Raw genomic sequence first — 20,085 nt, forward strand, 5'->3', positions numbered from 1 at the left:
TCAGCTACCAGTAAAAGCACAGGTTACTGTTGTCCTGCAGCTGTGTGCTGATCAGTATTGACAATATAACAGATCATGACAAGAAAAATAAAGGAACTTGTTTGTGCTTATTTTGTAGTCATTTTTTGAACTAGATGGTGAATCATAAAACAAATGATAGAACTTGGGAGGGATACACCTATATATAAATATATAACACTACATAACACTACAGTGCTGCTGTGATGTATCTGATGCAGTGTCCAATCACTAACTGATATCCAATAAGGATATCATTTAAAATTCAAATGTCATGTTTTTTATATGTGCTTTGACTGCTGTATTTTTGAAATCTCTTTAACACAAAGTTCATGCCATTCAGGTGTGAGGATGGAGAGAAAGAAGAGAAGAAGAGAGAGAAAGAATCAGGGCAGACAGGAAGGCCACAGGTTGCTCTAATATCAGGTGGAAGTGCAGGAACAGCCACTTGATACCAAGTGATTCATTTCCAAAATATTATTTATATTGAAAAATTGCATTAGCAAGATGTGTAATTTATTCAAAGCTATTAAATAATGCTTGTTTGACCGTATGACTTAGTGGAGAAGAACACAGGCATCTGCTAAAAGTCTGTAGTAAAAGTCTTATATTTTATAAGTCCATGAATAAATAAGATTTATACACGTAAATATAGAAAAAAAAGACCAAAAAACATCAGGTTGGGGGGGGGGTGCCTGAAACATGTCTGCATAGCCCTCAGAAAGTAGGTAGTTGTGCTCCTGCCTGATGGTGTCCACCTCCGGCTCCTGGGTTGCCATAGCAACAAACAGGTGTCAGCCTCCCCCTCCAGAGAGGTGATGTCTGCTGCCACATTCACTCATTTCCGCCGCTCGTATCCGTGATCTCAGTCTTTCAGTCAGCTTGTGACCACAGGGGAGAGCTGGAACAAAGATCAACCAGTAAATCAAGAGCCTCACCTGCTGGCTCAGGTACAGCGACCGCAGAGCCACCCCTGCCCCAACCTGCCTGTAGACATTATCCTCCCCTCTCTCCTCACTGTGAACCAGAGCCTGAGATGCTGAGAAGCCTGAGAAGCTCCTCCACATGAAGCAGTAACTCACTCCCCGCTCGGAGAGGGCAAACCACCTTTTTCCGGCAGAGAACCACGGCCTAGGACTCAGAGGTGCCGATCCTCGTCCTCATTCACAAACTGCCCCGGTGCATGCTGGGAGGTCATGGCTTAAAGCGGCCAGCAGAACATCTCATCTGCAGTCGTGTGGTCACCAAAGTGGAACCTTCCACCTGCTGACTGGGCCTTGAGATCCAGTCCATGAGGATGATGAACAGATCTGGAGAGGAGGAGCAGCCCAGTGGGAGCAGCTGGACGGTCTGCACTTAAACAGGCTGATGATCCACATGCCAAACTTCCTGCCCCATAGGCCCAGGACACCCAGAGCTCCGCCCCACCCTACCATCCATATCTTACTGCACCCGGCCCCTACTTCTCCTCCATACCTCTCTTTAATATTTGCCGCTTCAGATAGATAGATAGATAGATAGATAGATAGATAGATAGATAGATAGATAGATAGATACTTTATTCATCCCAAAGGAAATTCACAGTTTTCAACAGTATCCACAGATTACAAGATTAAATAAATAAAAAATAAAGAATAAAAGATGACACTAGAGATCTAAGTACTCAATGTGCAAAAAACCGTGTGCATAGATGTATACAATGTGCATAGATGTGGGCAATGTGCAAATTTACTGTATAAACAGATGATAAATATCAGCAAGCAATATATACACTATAAACAAGGAATATATAAAAAATAGAAATATAAGGTGCTGAGTAGAAGGAAGAATGTGCATATAGTGAGAGTTACTTCCTCCGGGTGGAGTTAAAAAGCCGCATGGCGTGGGGGAGGAATGATTTCCTCAGTCTGTCGGTGGAGCAGGAGAGTGACAGCAGCCTGTCACTGAAGCTGCTCCTCTGCCTGGTGGTGGCGCTGTGCAGTGGATGCAGTGGATTGTCCATGATTGACAGGAGCCTGCTCAGCGCCCGTTGCTCTGCCACAGATGTCAGGCTCTCCAGTTGTGTGCCCACAACAGAGCCGGCTTTCCTCACCAGTTTGTCCAGTCGTGAGGCGTCCCTCTTCTTGATGCTGCCTCCCCAGCACACCACCGCATAGAAGAGGGCGCTCGCCACAACAGACTGGTAGAACATCAGCAGCAGTTTTCTGCAGATGTTGAAGGACGCCAGCCTCCTGAGGAAGTACAGTCGGCTCTGTCCTTTCCTGCACAGAGCCTCAGTGTTGGCTGTCCAGTCCAGTCTATCATCCAGCTGCACTCCCAGGTATTTATAGGTCTGCACCATTTCCACACAGGCACCGTTGATGCTTATGGGCTCCGGGTGAGGCCTGGTCCTCCTGAAGTCCACCACCATCTCTTTTGTCTTGGAGGTGTTCAGGTGGAGGTGGTTGGAACCACACCATGCTACGAAGTCCTGGATGAGTTTCCTGTACTCCTCCTCCTGTCCACCGCTGATACAGCCCACGATGGCCGTGTCGTCCGCCAACTTCTGCACGTGGCAGGACTCCGAGTTGTACTGGAAGTCCGACGTGTACAGGGTGAACAGGACTGGAGAGAGCACAGTCCCCTGCGGCGCTCCTGTGCTGCTGATCACAGTGTCTGACCTGCAGTCCCCCAGTCGCACATACTGAGGTCTGCCTGTCAGATAGTCCATGATCCATGCCGTCAGGTGTGAGCCTACTCCCATATCAGTCAGTTTGTGACCGAGCAGCTGGGGCTGGATGGTATTGAAGGCGCTGGAGAAATCCAGAAATGTGATTCTCACAGCACCACTGCCCCTGTCCAGGTGAGAGAGGGATCGGTGTAGCATGTAGACGATGGCGTCCTCCACTCCCACCTTCTCCTGGTACGCAAACTGCAGAGGGTCGAGGGCATGGCTCACCTGCGGTCTCAGATGGTGTAGCAGCAGCCGCTCCATGGTCTTCATCACATGTGACGTCAGGGCGACCGGCCTGAAGTCATTCAGCTCTGTGGGACGTGGCTTCTTTCATAAAAACTTTAATGACAGGGTTCATGAAGACTCGGCTTTAAGCAGTGTGTCCTCATATTTCAGTGTTAAGGTCAAAATAAAGCTGTGTCAAATCCAAACACTGCATGAAGGTTTGGACTGCAGGAGGAAACAGTGAAGTCACTCCGTCCCTCACAGTAATGAAATATTCTCCTCGAGGGGCTTTGTAGAATTTTTTAAAAATAAAAATAGAAATAGAAATTACTAGGAAATAATTTATAATTATGACAGTTATATTTTTTAAAATAAATTGCATGAAAACTGCCATAACATTACAACAGAACTGCTCCCCCCTCCCAAAAATCTGTGGGACAGGTGTCCCTTGAGAGTGAGACCCCATCAGATTACCTAAAAATGAAGCTTAAATCAAAGACAGTTAAAAAAAAATGTTCAAAACAGTTACAAGAAATTATTTTATTTATTCCCTTCATAAACGTGCCCGCTCCCGGCCTCCTGGGATTGGAAGGGTTAAAGGTCACGTCAGCTGAGGTTCGCTCTGATGATTGGACGGAACACAAACCCAGGTAGAGCCCAGGTGTGTGTGTGTGTGTGGCAGGAGCACGTCTCAGCAGAGCAATGAGATTACTTCCTGCCGTCAGACGCTCATAATCCCTCCTGCTCTCTGATAATCTCTGCTCAAATATAGACTGAGAGATGATGAAATAATCCTGAGCGACACTCCAGACAGATCCTGAGTGGATCTGACACGCGCGGAATCAAACAACGAACGCCCCGCTCGACTTTCACAGCCAGTGTTCAGGATGTGTCAGGTGTAATGTTGATTGACATGATGATTGATATGAAAACCACCAAAATAATCTGAACAAGGACAGAGCCTCTCACACACATTCACACACAAGCCACCTGATCTGAAGGTTAATACATTATTTTAATAATTATAAACACGGTCATTTCTTCAGATTTTCAGGTTATGTTTGGTTTCATTTATGGCCAGCTTCTTCTAACTTTCTAATTCTTTCTAAAATACTAATTTAATAATACAAGACAGTTTTTTTTAATTGATCCAGGTTTGTTTGCTAATAATCAGATGATAATATCATATATGAATATCAGATAATCAGTGCTGCTTCTCCTCTCAGTACATGGAGCGCTTCACCGCCACCAAGAAGAAGTTCTCCTGAGGACACAGGCCGGGGCTCAGGGGCCGCGGCGCCACCCGCAGGCCCGACCGGGAACTGCGGCGGCGGCCCGCAGGCGGGACCACGGCATCTTCAGACTGAGCACGGCGCCACCTGGCGGCGGCTGAGCACAAACAGCTGAGCTTTTAACACCCAGACAGAGAGTTGAAGCCGGAGGAGGAGCGGAGCGTCCGGACGGCGAGGAGGAGGAGCCGCAGCCTCTCAGGGACTCACAGGGACTCACCTGCACACTAACAGAATGTAATCTGCACACCTTAGGCATCTGCAGCTTCACTTTATGAGCAGATCAACAGAGTTTGTTTCCAAAATGCTGGGCGGCACAATATTTCTTTGATCAGTCAGCGTCGCCTCTCCGTTTAGGCCTCGATCTGAAAACAGCCCGTTCCCTCCGCCTCGACCTTCAGGCCACAGGAACACTGATCTGGTCTCAGCCTGTGGTCTTCTTCTGTGGTGTGGACGGTGCACAGGACGCAGGTGGATATCTGTGGTATAAAAGAAGCGATGTAAATGAAACGTCCCAGCAGGTGATCTGATGTTTGTCTCTCAGGACGGGAGGGGGGGGGTTCCCACTGTCCTGACGGCCGGGACGGTCTCTTTCAGGTCCAGAAAAATCTGAGAATTGAAAATTTCTCAGGACCAGTTATTGAATATTATTGAATGTTGTCAGCCCTAATGTTGATTTTTTTTAATATATATATATAGATATGTTGAGTGATAAACCTTCATAAGAATGTGAGCCTGAATTGAACATTTTCGTCAAGAGAAAATAAAATTATTCGTCACTGAAATTCCAAATTGTCGGCGTGAAAAAAGGACTAAAGATTCAGGGAAATGTGACAGAGTGGGAGCCCAGTTTTACATCCTGAAGTCTGTCAGCCAACCCAGCCACCTTAAATCTTTATTCTTTATTTGAAAGAAAGATTTGATTTTTTTTTTTTTTTTTGTCATTTTGGAAACAAACTTCTGAATGCTCTGGAGTTTAAAGCAAAGTAGCAGCTCTGTTGAATGGCTTTTAGATCATAGGCTTTTTTTTTTTTCCTGATAATGTGTTTAAGGTTTTCTGCAGTGAAATGATATTTCCGAATGTAAACTCTGGAAACACTACGGGAGCCAGAGGTTGTTGTAAATTTCTCCTGGAATGAAGGAATCCTCAGAGCTGCTCCCTTCATGGTCCACATGTATTTAAATCTCTTTTAATGGTTTTATTTAACACTTTTGAATAATGTTAGGCATTATTTGATCCATTTTGTCAAAGAGTCTTAAAGCAGCTCATTAACTTTGTTGTTGTGGAAGGCGATCAGCTGTGTCACCTCAGAGACAGAGGGCTTTTTCTGATCAGGTCTATTGATCGATTTTGGGATAAAATGAGACAGTTGTGGTGATCCATCAGAAACCTACACTTCCTGTTTCCTGTCCCAGTTTAAAGCTCCGTCCCAGTGATTTTTAATGTTTGTCTCGTTCACATTTTCCACGTCAACAAACCGTTGATCAAATCCTGCGAAGGAACCACAGATTTCACATCACAGAACCAAAAGTGTGAGTTTCCACCTCATAATGTTCTGCTTCTGCAGAGAACAAAGTCCTCGACATTTCTCAGAGTTCATGTTCATATCGAGGTGGAATGAATGGAAACCAGCGGCTGGAGGAGAGGGAGGAGGAGTGAGAGCACTGCTCGCTTTGGGGGGAGATCAGAGGAACGTTGTGGGACGTGCAGAGAGTCTCTGGGACGGGGCTTCAGCAGGGCGACGGGCTGCAGGGGTTTCCTCTGCAGGAGTGTGAGGCCATCAATCTGTCAACACGCTGACTGTTTCCAGGCTGTTTGTCTCCTCGGCTTCACTCAACATAAACATCTAACATCACGTCTGTTGTCTGACTCCTTTATTCTGCCCTCACTCAGAAACTCTCACCTGGTTAACACAGAAGTGATGGAGCCGAGGGACGGGGGCAAAATGCAGAGAAAAAACCTCAGAGAAACACATTTTCTTCTGCTTCTTCAGTTTTCATGTGCTGCCCCCTGCTGGCCGTGTCTCAGGCCTGCAGCTGATCCCCTCAGCAGATTCTACAGCAGGGGTGTCAAACTGGTGCCATGGAGGCCAAGAGGCTGCAGGTTTTCATTCCAACCAAAAAGTCCACCAGGTGATTTCACTGATCACCCCACCTCCGAACAGAGAGGCGGGACTAATCAGTGACATCACCTGCTGGAGTTTTTGGTTGGAATGAAAACCTGCAGCCTCTCGGCCTCCATGGCACCAGTTTGACACCTGTGGTCTACAGGAACAAGGAGATCCTGCTGATCTGACCCAGAATCAGCAGATTGTTTTCTTCTGAATCGGCCCAAGTCACAGCAACGTCTCTTCAGAGTCCACATGCTGAGGATTGTCAGGTTTTTCTTTCTAAATTTATGAGTTTATAATCTCAGATTTTTTTTGGTTTTTTTTCTTATGAATTTGTGAATTTAGTCTCAGACAATTCATGACTTTACTCTAAGAATATCTGAGGTTTTCTCATAACTTTGTGAGTTTAATCTTAGAGAATATCTGAGTTTTTTTTTTTTTTTTGTGGAATATTACCCCCACTCCTCCGGCTCAGTAATGTTTCTCCTCCCTACAGCTGCTGCCTTCTGCTGCACAAAATATTAAACCTGTGAAACCCGAGCTCTCAAAAACATGGAGAAAAGGCTGTGAGGAAATCAGCACAAAAAGTGCTTCAGTTAAAAAAAAAAAAAAAAAGATAAAATATTACCAGAAAATTAACCAAGATTTCTGTATTCATTTATTTATGAAATAAGAGTAAAACTAATTGATAATTCAGGGCTAATCAGGATCAGATGTGTGTTAAAGTTTCAAGGCACAAAGTGAAGTGGAGGCTGGTGCTCTGGAAGCCTCTGAGGGACAAGTCAAATTCATTTCTTTAGAAAAGTTTTCACAAAAAGCACATTTACCCTCAGTGGAAATATTAAATGTGAACAATAAAGATTATTGCAGCTCAGACAATTTAAATGTGTTTTTGATATGTAGCATCACAATCATTCAATCAGACTTATTCAATACAAACCAAATTCAGAAAAGCGGTTATGAATGTGAACACACACACACACACACACACACACACACACACACACACACACACACAGGCCACTAAACCGTTGGACGTCATGGCGTTTCTCCGGTCCGTCTCTTGCCGGCACACTTGTGTCCTCTGAGGTGTCCCTGCCGGTTGAAGCTCCGCCCACAGGCGCTGCAGCTGTAGGGTTTCTCCCCGGTGTGCGTCCTCATGTGTAAGGACAAGTGTGACTTCTGTCTGAAAGTGTTGCTGCAGACGCAGCAGCTGAAGGGTTTGTCCCCCGTGTGCGTCCTCATGTGTCTCAGCGTGTCTCTCTTGCTGCAGAATCTCTTCCAGCACACGCTGCAGCTGAACGCTTTCTCCCCGCCGTGGACGGCTGCGTCCGTCCCGCTGCTCGCGCCGCAGCCGTGAGGTTTCCCCTCTGTCGGCTCGCCGCCACACCAGTGTCTCCTGAGCCAGTCCCGGCGGTGAAAGCTCGTCCCACAGGCGCTGCAGCTGTAGGGTTTCTCTCCGGTGTGACGTCTCATGTGGACCTTCAGGTCGTTCACCTGTGTGAATCCTTTTCCACACTCGCTGCAGCCGTGCGGCTTCTCCCCGCTGTGCGTCACCATGTGTCGGCTCAGGTGCTCCTGCTGGTTGAAGCGTTTGCTGCACACAGAGCAGCTGAAGGGTCTGTCCCCCGTGTGGATCCTCATGTGTCTGTCCAGCCGAGAGCTCCCGCTGAAACACCTGCCACAAAGTGAGCAGGTCACCTGTCTGCTCTCTGAGTGGACTCTGTGGGGGGTGTCAGCTGTGTCCTCACTGAGGAGTCTGTCCTGGGACTCTGGAGCCGCCTGAGGCTCTCTGCTCGCTCTCCAGTCGTCCTCACTGTCTTCAGTCTCAGGTTCAGAGGAGTCGGACGTCTCCACACCAGCAGCTGGATCTGACCTCCTGGCTGCTTCCATCTGTTCAGTGGAGCTGCTGTGATGAAGCTGTGAGGGCGGAGCTTCCTCTTCATCATCCTCACTCTTCACAGCAGTGAAGGGGAACGTGGTGAGATCTGCCTCCTGATTGGTCCACAGCTCTTCCTGTTCCTCTTTAATGGGCGGGGGCTCTGGCTCCTCCTGGTCCAGGCTGGGGGTCTGCTCCTGCTGCTCAGGGGGAGCCTCCTCTTTACACACCAGCAGCTGCTGAGGCATCACTGGAACACACACCAAGGACACATTTATTTATTTATCAATATAATATAATATATATCCCCAAAGCATGACATCCTAATGCACAAAAATAACAACTGCTAAAAACACAAAACATAAAAACAATGAATCAAAAGCAGTAAGCCCTTCAGGAACAATAATTAAAACTTTAAATGTGTTTGCTGACGTCACTGAACGTGTGGCCACGCCCTAAACTGAGTTGGAGTTGGTCCAGTTTGGTTTCACCTGGTTCTCTCCTGTTTTTTATCAGCCAGGGAGGCGAGCCGCTGTCGTCTGGCTTCTTTTGGTTTAGTCAGGTTGTACTGATTACTGATTACATCACTTTACCGTATTTATTATTACTTTCACATTCTAAATACATTCACATTTGTTATATTGAGCGCATGTGTCTTTGTGGCTGCTTGGGACAACGGGGAGAAGACGGGGCTTTTTCATGTCGTGTGCGGGACAGGCCCGGACGGGGCATCACAGAGGATTTACTGCGTTTCTGTCGGAGCGCTTCAGGTTTTGTATTTGGGAGAATTCAGTAGAGGAAGTAAACTACAGATGAGAAACACGTCATCAGTGACTGACGGTGCGTTAACATGAGGCTGAGGGACTGAGGAGGTCTCATTTTGTTGAAGGCCTTGCAGCTCCTGTGGGCGGAGCTAAGACACGAGGAGAGGAGAGGAGAGGAGGTGAGGAGAGAGGAGGTGAGGAGAGGAGGCGAGGACGTACCACTGAGAAATGAGCCCGGCCTTTCGGCTCTGTTCCAGAGTGTGACTGTATTTTCTAAAGTCCAGAACAGAGAGACTGAGGAAGACTTTCATCCCCTGGGCCAGTAAAGGGGTCAGTGCTGCACCACGGGCCACCCCAACACCCCGCCCTGCACCGTGGGCCACCCCAACACCCTGCCCTGCACCGTGGGCCACCCCAACACCCTGCCCTGCACCGTGGGCCACCCCGACACCCCGCCCTGCACCACGGGCCACCCCGACACCCTGCCCTGCACCGTGGGCCACCCCAACACCCTGCCCTGCACCACGGGCCACCCCAACACCCTGCCCTGCACCGTGGGCCACCCCAACACCCTGCCCTGCACCACGGGCCACCCCAACACCCTGCCCTGCACCGTGGGCCACCCCAACACCCTCCTGCCAGTGCAGCATTTACTGCAACAGGTGCTCTTTGGCACGACGACTCCCATCAGTATAACGAGGATTTATCTGTGCTCTTTTGCACAAGAGTCATAATTATATTATTTGCTACAGCCTTTCAGCGTATAATTACAGTTCCCATAAGGTTCATGTCTTTGCACATTTATTATACAGCACTTTATTGTATACTCTCAAATTATTATTTTATTCCATTGCTCTACAGGCTATTTCTTTCTGACCACCTGGTGTGTGTGTGTGTGTGTGTGTGTGTGTGTGTGTGTGTGTGTGTGTGTGTGGATATCTATATATCTAAGTAACGTATATGAGTATATGAGAAGTAGCAGAGTATATGTGCAGATTATAAGTCACTAAAAAAAAGTTGGAGTTGGGATTTTGCCAAACGCTGCAAAATATTGGCACCAACCCCCAGATGGAAGCCATTTTCCACCACATGAAAAAATAAAATTAAAAAAATGGATACACTGTGAGATTTTTTCCCCTCACTGTGACTGTATGAGGCCGGCCTGCCGTTAGCCGAGCACTTAGCGAGGCGAGGCTAACAACACGACAGCCGCCTGACTGACTGACTGACTGACTGACTGACTGACCTGCTCTGTGCAGCCTGACTTACTGACTGACTGACTGACTGACTGACTGACTGACCTGCTCTGTGCAGCCTGACTGACTGACTGACTGGCTGACTGACTGACTGACTGACTGACTGACTGACTGACCTGCTCTGTGCAGCCTGACTGACTGACTGACTGACTGACTGACCTGCTCTGTGCAGCCTGACTGACTGACTGACTGACTGACTGACTGACTGACTGACTGACTGACTGACCTGCTCTGTGCAGCCTGACTGACTGACTGACTGACTGACTGACTGACTGACTGACTGACTGACCTGCTCTGTGCAGCCTGACTGACTGACTGACTGACTGACTGACTGACTGACCTGCTCTGTGCAGCCTGACTGACTGACTGACTGACTGGCTGACTGACTGACCTGCTCTGTGCAGCCTGACTTGGGGCTTCAGCAGGATGTTGAGCAGCTTCCTCTGGCGGCACATCTCTTGCTCTGCCCGCTCAGCTTTGTCTTCGTACTCCGCCACGGTTTTCTCCAACAGGCCGACAATCTCCTCCGCGGCCGCCGTCAGCCGCTCGGTGAGCAGCGCTCTCAGCTCCGGGATCTCAGCCGCTTCTCTGCCTTTTTCCAGCAGCAGCAGAAAGTCTGCAGCAGCGGCGCTGATCCGCTCATGGACCGACACCCTCAGCAGCTGCAGCGGCAGCATCTTCCTCCGCTCACACACACACACACACACACACACACACACACACACACACACACACACACACACACACACACACACACACACACACACACACACACACACACAGTACTTCTTCTTCTTCTTCGTCTTTGGTGTTTAAAGGCAGCTTGCATCCTTATCGTTGCATTAAAGCCACCTATCGGGGATATTCAACCCCTACAATATTCCATCCTCTATATTCTTTTTATCAGTCCTGTCCTTATTAGAAAGTTTACTAGTAACTTTCTCCCACTTCCACTCTCACCACCCTCAGTTATATTCTTTAAGCCTGTTCCTGCTACTCCTTCTCTTCATTCCCTCCATCTTGTCCCTTCTTTCCAGTTCATATTTCCTGCATCATTACATGCTCTACATTTTCTTTTTCCTGACACTGTTCACATAGTCCAGTTGGGTGCCTCCCTATCATGTGGACAGTCCCATTGAGATAACTGTGCCCTATACGCAGCCTTGTCATGATCACCTCCTCTCTCCTGTCTCCTCCCCTGCTCCTTCCAGTCCCCACTCTTTTGTGTATTTCATACAGCGATCTTCCTTTAGTCTCTTGACCCCATCAATGCTGCCACTCTCTCATGCTTCCCCTCCATGCAATGGTCCCTTCTGTTTTTGACAGTTTAATTTTAACCTCTATGTTTTCTTTTTTAATCAATCAATCAATCAATCAAACTTTATTTATATAGCGTCAAATCACAACAGAAGTTATTGCATGACACTTTACAGGTAGAGCAGGTAAAGACCACGCTCTACAAATTATAGTAGAAAAAAAAAAGAAAACAAGAAACCCAACAGATTCCCTCCTGAGCTCTTGGCTCTTGGCGACAGTGGCAAGGTAAAACTCCCCTTTAATGGGAAGAACCCTAAAGTAGAACCAGACTCAGGGCGGGCGGTCATCTATCTCTACCGGTTGGGTGGGGAGGGGAGAGAGAGAGAGACAAAGAGACAGAAACAGGGAGATAAGGAGAAACTGGAACAGCAGACAACAGCAGAAACAGCAGGGTATCCTTAACAGGTAGATGGAAGTGACACGCAGCATCCAGCCTTCTCGTCTGCAGCTGGATGACCTTCCAGGATGAGCAGGACAGTTTGACCTAGACAGGACACAAAAGTCACAACAAAAGCAAAGGGGCAGTGGACTCTGGATCAACAGCATGCATTGAGTAAAAGGGAGGGGGGTATAGAGGGGGACAGGAAGAAGAAGAAGAAAAGAAGAAGGAAGAGGAAGATTAGAAGAGAGGAAAGTGCTCAGAGCATGATATGAAGTCCCCCGACAGTCTAAGCCACAGGTGTCAAACTGGTGCCATGGAGGGCCAAGAGGCTGCAGGTTTTCATTCCAACCAAAAAGTCCACCAGGTGATGTCACTGATTAGTCCCGCCTCTCTGTTTGGAGGTAGGGTGATCAGTGAAATCACCTGGTGGAGTTTTTGGTTGGAATGAAAACCTGCAGCCTCTTGGCCTCCATGGCACCAGTTTGACACCCCTGGTCTAAGTTTATAGCAGCATAACTAAGAGCTGGTCCAGGGCAACCTGGGCTGGCCCTAACTATAAGCTTTGTCAAAAAGGAAAGTTTTAAGTCTACTCTTGAAGATAGAGAGTGAACCTCCCCTCCGAACTGAGATAGGAAGATTGTTCCACAAATGTGGAGCTTGGAATTGGAAGAATCTGCCTCCCAGTCTAGTCTTAGAGATTTTGGGAATCACCAATAAACCTGCATTTTGGGAGCGCAGTGCTCTGGCAGGGTGATAAGGAACTATGAGCTCTTTCAGATAAGATGGTGCCTGCCCATTAAGAGCTTTATAGGTGAGGAGAAGAGTTTTAAATTCTATTCTAGATTCTATAGGAAGCCAATGTAAAGAAGCCAATATTGGAGTAATATGATCTCTTGTCCTAGTTCTAGTCAGCAGAGCTTGTTTGGCTAATCTATCCACCCTTTCGTTGCCAGTGATACCCACATGTGCTGGGACTAGTGTTGCAAAGGGGTGGAAAGTTTCCGGTAAATTTCCCAGAAAGTTTCCGAAGATTCCCATGGGAATTTTCACTCTAGAATATTGTAAATTTTCAGAAGATTTTTGCTGTCACTTTTTTTTTTTTCAATTTTACCTAAAATTCCCAGGAAAATTCGGCTCGGGAATTTTGGGAATTTTCGTTTTTCTTGTCATCAATTTGAATGAGGTTTTTAAAAAGTTGCCATGGAAATTTAAGCTTCGGAATTTTGGAAATTTTTGTTTTTGTTTTTGTTAACTTAAGGTGAATGGGGCAAAAATAAACAATAATCAATAAAATGAATGTCAACATCAATATCACCATTTTGGAAATGGAAACCCTAATCTCCTGAACTCAGGACTCACTTCTAACCCAAAGGCCACAATGCCAGCACACTGTAAAATCATCATCCCCATACCCAAGTGTGTGAAGTAAAACTGAAATATAAACAGTCAACTTTGCATTTTGGTGGAAACAAATATGTTAAATGATTCAATGCAAATTCACCTGTGCACCGTGATTCACATATGCAAATAATTCCGAGCACATGTGATCATCATCAGTCAGTAGCCTATACTCCACTAGGCTACAGCACTTCCACTGAGACAGACGATCATCACATGAGCATCACAATTCAATTTCCTGCATTTCTATGCATTTGAATGGGTAGTTTGAACCACTTCATATGCACACCTTAATAGTACTGCACACAGTCCTATGCCTGAATTAACACAGTTTGACTCAGCTAGGGAAAATTCCCGAAAATTCCCATATCTGCTTATAACAAACCAAAATGTTTATTATGTATACATGTATATGATCGGGTGAATGCAGTGAATATAAATTCCCGTTAATTCCCGTTAATTTCCAAAAATTTCCATGGAAATTTTCCAACTTTGAAGATTCCGGGAATTTTGCAACTCTAGCTGGGACCCACATTAACATCACCTCATTGCCCCCTCTCTTCACCCTTGTGTACAATTCCAATATTTCAAAAACCAATATATTGGTTTTTAACTATTCCATCCTTCAAGCTGTGCAGTACAGCTGATGAATCACTACATATAATTGCTCTCTTAACTTTGGCGTGCTCCACCCATTCTATTGCCATCTTAACTGCATACATTTCAACTGTATAAGGAAGCTTGATGTCCTCTTAAGCATTATTACACGAGAGGGTGTGCTTGACCGTTATTATTATTATTGTCTATTATTAGCATCGCTGAAGTGACAATACTAACGGTCAAGCACACCCTCGAGTATAATAATGCGATTATGCAACTATTACCAACAAAATAAAATGTATAATCATAATGTATTCATACTGTGGGCATTTCACTCTCAAAACATAAAAGTTTTTTGCTCGCATTCTCTCCGTTTCAGTGGAAACACATGAGATCTGATGGTAACTAGTCCTTGTCAGCCAGCCAGCTTGGGCTTATCATGTTTTCTAGACATCGTGATTTCCCAAAACTGAATAAATACCACACACAGCAACACAGAACTGCTCTGCTAGCTCAATCATGTTGTAACTAGAATATCCACTGGAAAAAATAAATTTTTCATGGACTGATAGTTATACTTCTGGCAATTTCTCAGTCATTTTTAATCTAACAGTTGCCATGACAGCGACTCACCAACACAGCTGATCTTTATCTACAACCAACTTATATTAACAGTTATATTTAAATACAGGCTACTGCTTTCCAGTGTCGACGCCACAACAAACGTGTCTTTTCATAAATTCACCAGCAGATGTTTGATTTCAGCTGGGGGTGTGTCACTCCAATTTAACGTCAGCTCTGATTAATGTGGCTAAGCAGCAAAAGTAAGGACAGTAAGCAGTCACATTAAGGCTGAACAGAGTTATAGAATCACCTTTTCAGGCTGTTAGCAATTTACCTCTGAAATAAAGACAACAGTTTTCACAGATGTGTTGATTTATTAAAAGTTCACTTCAGTGTACAGATGCAAATAAATTGACAAATTAATTCAATCAATGGCCTAGAAAACTCATAAAGAATAGCCAAATTAATAACGATTAATAGGCTAATTAATAACTGATAACATTAACACATTAATAACAAGAACAAAGTTATAGCCGCACATCTCCATGGAAAATCTGACAGGTACTGTCCGTGGTGCTGAATCTGCCTCAGCAGGTACTGTCCGTGGTGCTGAATCTGCCTCAGCAGGTACTGTCCGTGGTGCTGACTCTGCCTCAGCAGGTACTGTCCATGGTGCTGAATCTGCCTCAGCAGATACTGTCCGTGGTGCTGAATCTGCCTCAGTGGGTACTGTCCGTGGTGCTGACTCCGCTGCAGCACTTTATTATACACTAGAAATTAAAGCTCCATAAAATTCACGGAGGATCTTGTTCAGCTCTTCTTTCCTTACAGGTGAGAAATCAGCTGTTTGCCCAGTGGTTGTCAGGTAGTCTTGTAGACATTTGACGGCCCAAGACGTTGGCCGGGCCGTACCGGCTTCATTTCCTGACCTCTCCAGCTGATCCAGCTCTTCACTCGTCACTCTCGTGTATCTCTCCTTTTTCTCTTCTGTCTTGTCTTCCTCGTTCAGCCGTTTATCCAAATTTAAGTCGCCAAATTAATCAAAATTAACAACAAAACGGTCCATTATGCAGGCTAACAAAGTTGACAGCGGCTTTTGATGCGGGTTTCAGTGAGACGTGTCGTGTTGCCATGGAAACCACACAGACTCTGGCAATAATATTGCCGCGCGGACTAATACTTTCAGTGATGAGGTTTTTTTTTTTTTTTTTTTTTTTTTTTTTCCATTTCAATTGCTCATTTGAGAACATTCTAAACATCTGATTGACCAATCAGATTGTTCGGTCGGATCTACGTGTTGTATAATTACTTATACCTATGTTATGACTAAGAACTGCCACTGCAGCACCAGTCCTATTCAATACAGGGTCTTTGGATCCATCAGTGTAAACTTGTACATAATCTATATATTTCCTTTCTATATATAGATAGAATTCCTCTTCCAAATCTACATTTTTCTTCTTTGCCTTAACTTGCAATAATTGCAGATCTAAATGTTTCTAATGCCCACACTGGCGTTGTAGGTCACACCACTGCTGGGCAGAACTCTTGCTCATATACCCCTAAGTCTCTTGCCATTAAGTCTCCTGTCCAGCAAAAACTTCACACACACTGTAACCTGCACACACACACTTTAACCCGCAGATCAGAGAAAGCCGCTTCTACTTCTTCTTTTTAATTTCCGGCAGCTTAGACTCCGCAAACTGGTGTAGCCGGGTCGCCCCGCCCCAGAGGTGGGAAGTAACGAAGTACAAATACTTCGTTACTATACTTAAGTAGATTTTTCAGGTATCTGTACTTTACTTGAGTATTTAATTTTCTGCCGACTTTTTACTTTTACTCCCTACATTTGAACACAAATATCTGTACTTTCTACTCCTTACATTGTCAAAACAGGCTCGTTACTTCTCTCTCCCTCTCTCTCTCTTTTTGGTGGGGGCGGGCGGGCTCGTTACCACCAAGAAAAACATTACAACACCTGCACCGGCACCCTGAGAGAACAAAAGGCAGAGAAACTTTCCAGGCTACAGCAGCGCACTGACATAGATTGTGAAACAAAGGGAAGAGTTGCCACTCTGCTGTATTTTCACTGGCTAACAGCAGCACACTGGCTTAGCTTGTCTATTCAGAGAAGAGGTATCACTTCGGCTTATTTTTCATTCTATGTTATCACATGCATACTCCTGCTCATTCATTGGTAGCTGAATTGTTAGGTCTGTTTGATAAGTAATTTACATTTTTAAAACAAATAATAATTTAACATATTTTTAAATTATTGGAGTCAACATCTACTCCTTCAAGATAATTTATTATGTTCTACAACTCATAAACATACACCAACACTACATACTGAGTGTTTGAGCAGCATATCTCCTCTGTGCTACAAAAGATCCGTGGTAAAAATTATTAATATTAATGCTGAAGCCCTCCCCCACAGTTTCAAAAAATCCTGGAGGAAACCCTGCACAGAGAGGGAAAGGGAGAGAGGGCACAGGGCGTGAGAGCAGTTAAGAAAAAGAAAACCATAAAGAGAAATCTGGAGACATGGAGGAAGACAGTTGCCAGGGAAGATAACGTTAGCCGACAACAAAACAGAGTCGGAGAAGCAAGAAAAAATCTGTTAAAAGTCATATACGTTAAGTATATTAAGTATTGAGAGTACCAAAGCTGTGATCAAGGTACTCATTCAAGACCTCTGGTCAGTTCAGTCTTGATTATTGTGTGAAACTGGGCTTGCAGCAAAACTAGAATGTTGCGTGATTTTCATTCTCTCTGTACCAGCACTTTGCAGGTTGTTAATAAAAGAGGAAATGTTCCTGTTTTGTGTGCCCTGAACTTTTTTTTCGTCAAAAAGTTATCAAAAAGGTATATGTATCATTAATGGTAAGAAAAAAAAAATAGAAAAATCATTTTTACTTTTTACTTTTGTACTTTAGTACATTTCAAAGCCTGGGGCCTCATTTATCAACCGTGCGTACGCACAGATGTGTGCGTAATGGGTGCGTAAGAACGTTCCCACGCAAAGTATGGGATTTATCAACTTGTACTTGTGCGTAGGAACATGTGTAAATTTAAGCACAACTCTTACCATGCGTACACAAAAAAACCTAGTGGTAGAACAGTGAAAAAACCAATAGAACACACGAAAAGAGTCACAGTGTTCAGCAATCACAAACTTCACACATGTTCCCTGTTTCCCCTAATTGATAAAAAATCTCAATTAGTAAATTAGCAGACAATTTGAATAATTGATGTAACAAGTTATAAAGACAGCTGTGACAGGACAACCTGAAAAGAAAACTTGAAATGCGAGTGCCATGGCTTATCTTGCACTATTGGAAGATTTGGAGAACCGTGCGATCCGCAGGGAGCGCGTTTTCAAAGAGCGTGCTGATCTGTTCAGTGAGAGCACAGAGTGGCTTCTCAGCAGGTACCGCTTACCCAAAAACATATTGATGGATTTATGCCGTGATTTACAACCCATGTTGGAGCGAGAGACAAAACGCACCAAAGCCATCCCAGTGCACATCCAGCTCCTGTCCACCCTGGGATTTTTGGCCACCGGAACATTTCAACGAGAGATTGGAGACATATGCGGCATTTCGCAGCCGACATTAAGCAGAATCATGCCGGCGGTGTTGGATGCAATAATTTCTCTGGCCCCAACTTACATCCAGTTCCCATACAGACATCACCAACAAGCCGAAATCAAACGAGGATTTCATGCTATCGCCGGATTCCCAAACATAATTGGAGCCATAGATTGCACTCATATCACAATAAAAGCACCATCACACAATGAATACAGTTACGTGAACAGGAAAGGATTTCATTCAATCAATGCGCAAATAATCTGTGATGCAAATATGTCCCTGTTGAACGTTGTTGCCCGGTGGCCTGGAGGAACGCACGACTCATTCATTCTGCAGAACAGCTCTGTGGGTGTGCGTCTCCAAGCAGGAGCTGTTGAGGATGGCTGGCTTATTGGTGAGTGTTACAACATTTTGAAATTATTTTTCTGGGCGTCGTATGGTTTATTATAACATCTCTATAGGTGATCGGGGATATCCACTGAAGCCGTGGCTAATGACCCCCGTAACCTACCCGAGGACCCCACAGGAGCAGCACTACAACCGGGCCCATGCGCGTTCAAGAACCATCATTGAACGCGCAATAGGCCTGCTAAAAGGCCGATGGCTGTGCCTGTCCAGCGCAGGGGGGGCACTTCAGTATAAGCCTGAAAAAGTCTGCCACATCATCATGGCTTGCTGTGTGCTTCACAATTTGGCCATCAGACAAGGTGTCCCTCTGCAGGAACCCCCCAGAGCAGACGAGCCCATGCCTATCGCAGAGCCTGTCCCACCCCCTAATGCCGCTGCCATTCAAACAAGAGAGAGGATCATACAGAGATTTTAGGTAAGTCTGCCTGTTAGCTATCTTTGTGTGTGGGGGGAAATAATCAACATCATTCAACATTTTAAAGTTTATTTATTCAACATTTGTGATGCGCATGCAGCAATCTGTGCCAGTGAGTCGTTGATTTTCAGTAAAGTGTTAGCGATGTTGGTCAGTTGATCCTTTATTTCATTTATGGCTTTGGTTGTGTCTTGTTGGTTTTGCAGCACTGCCTGTGTCAGCACCCTCGGCCCAGGATGCACCGACTGGGGGTTGGATGGCCCCAGCTGCTCTTGTTCCTCCAACTCCCCCGGCTCCTCCGCCGCCTCCGGCTCCTGAGCGCAGGGGGGACTGGCTTGAGTTTCTGAGTTATTGAAGAAACATCACATTATTGTCACGTTTATTTTAATTTTCCCAAATTAAACTGTCTAAATGTTTAAACACCTCAGCCCAGCTTTTTATTTTACCTGCAGTGTGACTGGTCGATGGTACAGCTGGTTCAGTTGGGAGAGCGTCTGTGTCTCCATCAGGAATAATTCCACAAAGTGGTGTGGGCCCGATGATGCTGGCAATACGGGTGTCCATGGGTGAAAGCTGAGTTGTTGCTTGTCCTCCTCCAGTAACAGATATTTCGTGTCTATGGGCTGTTATGCGTTTTTTGGCACTGAGTTTGATGTCAAACCATTTCTTTTTTATCTCAGAGACTGCTCTTTCCTCTGACCCAACAGAATTAACGGCAGCCGTCACCTTCTCCCACGCAGCATTTTTCCTTTTGTTGGTCACACCTGCATTTAGTGTTCCAAACAGTATATTTTGGCTTGTTTCAACTTCTCCTACAAGTACCTCAATCTCTGTATCGGAGAAATTTCTCTTCTTCGCCCTCTTCGCCATTATTACAGCAGGCCTAAGGGAAAAAATCCATTCCCGCATTTTTAAAGGGATTGCTGCTACCATATATGGTAAATTGGAGGCGTTTCTGAATGCAAATGAGCCTAACCATGCACGAGCATGGCAGTTTAGAACAGGTGGGATTTATCATCACAGATTACTTACTGGTGTGCGTACGACCGGTGTCCGCACGTTTGATAAATACGGATTTTTTTGTACTTACACACATTCTAAGTTTCATTCCTACGAAAGTATTTAGAACCTTTTCTACGCACAGGTTGATAAA

The 20,085-nt window shown here is 45.4% G+C and overlaps 2 protein-coding genes across 2 annotated transcripts; one reads left to right on the forward strand and one right to left on the reverse strand.

Annotated features, from left to right (window-relative positions):
• Positions 1-6,983: 6,983 nt before the first annotated feature.
• On the reverse strand, positions 6,984-10,995 carry LOC115354080 (zinc finger protein 436-like). Its single transcript, XM_030044256.1, has 2 exons — positions 10,647-10,995; positions 6,984-8,485 (listed from the first exon to the last, which is right to left on the reverse strand). The coding sequence occupies exons 1-2, from the start codon at positions 10,930-10,932 to the stop codon at positions 7,395-7,397; spliced, it is 1,377 nt and encodes a 458-aa protein (XP_029900116.1). The 5' UTR covers positions 10,933-10,995; the 3' UTR covers positions 6,984-7,394.
• Positions 10,996-17,791: 6,796 nt separating this feature from the next.
• LOC115354420 (putative nuclease HARBI1) lies at positions 17,792-19,287 on the forward strand. Its single transcript, XM_030044814.1, has 3 exons — positions 17,792-18,503; positions 18,571-18,816; positions 19,139-19,287. Exons 1-3 carry the CDS (start codon positions 17,834-17,836, stop codon positions 19,285-19,287), a joined length of 1,065 nt encoding a protein of 354 aa, XP_029900674.1. The 5' UTR covers positions 17,792-17,833.
• The last annotated feature ends 798 nt before the right edge of the window (positions 19,288-20,085 follow it).

The sequence above is a fragment of the Myripristis murdjan genome, chromosome 22, assembly GCF_902150065.1.
Source record: "Myripristis murdjan chromosome 22, fMyrMur1.1, whole genome shotgun sequence".
Classification (NCBI taxonomy): domain Eukaryota; kingdom Metazoa; phylum Chordata; class Actinopteri; order Holocentriformes; family Holocentridae; genus Myripristis; species Myripristis murdjan.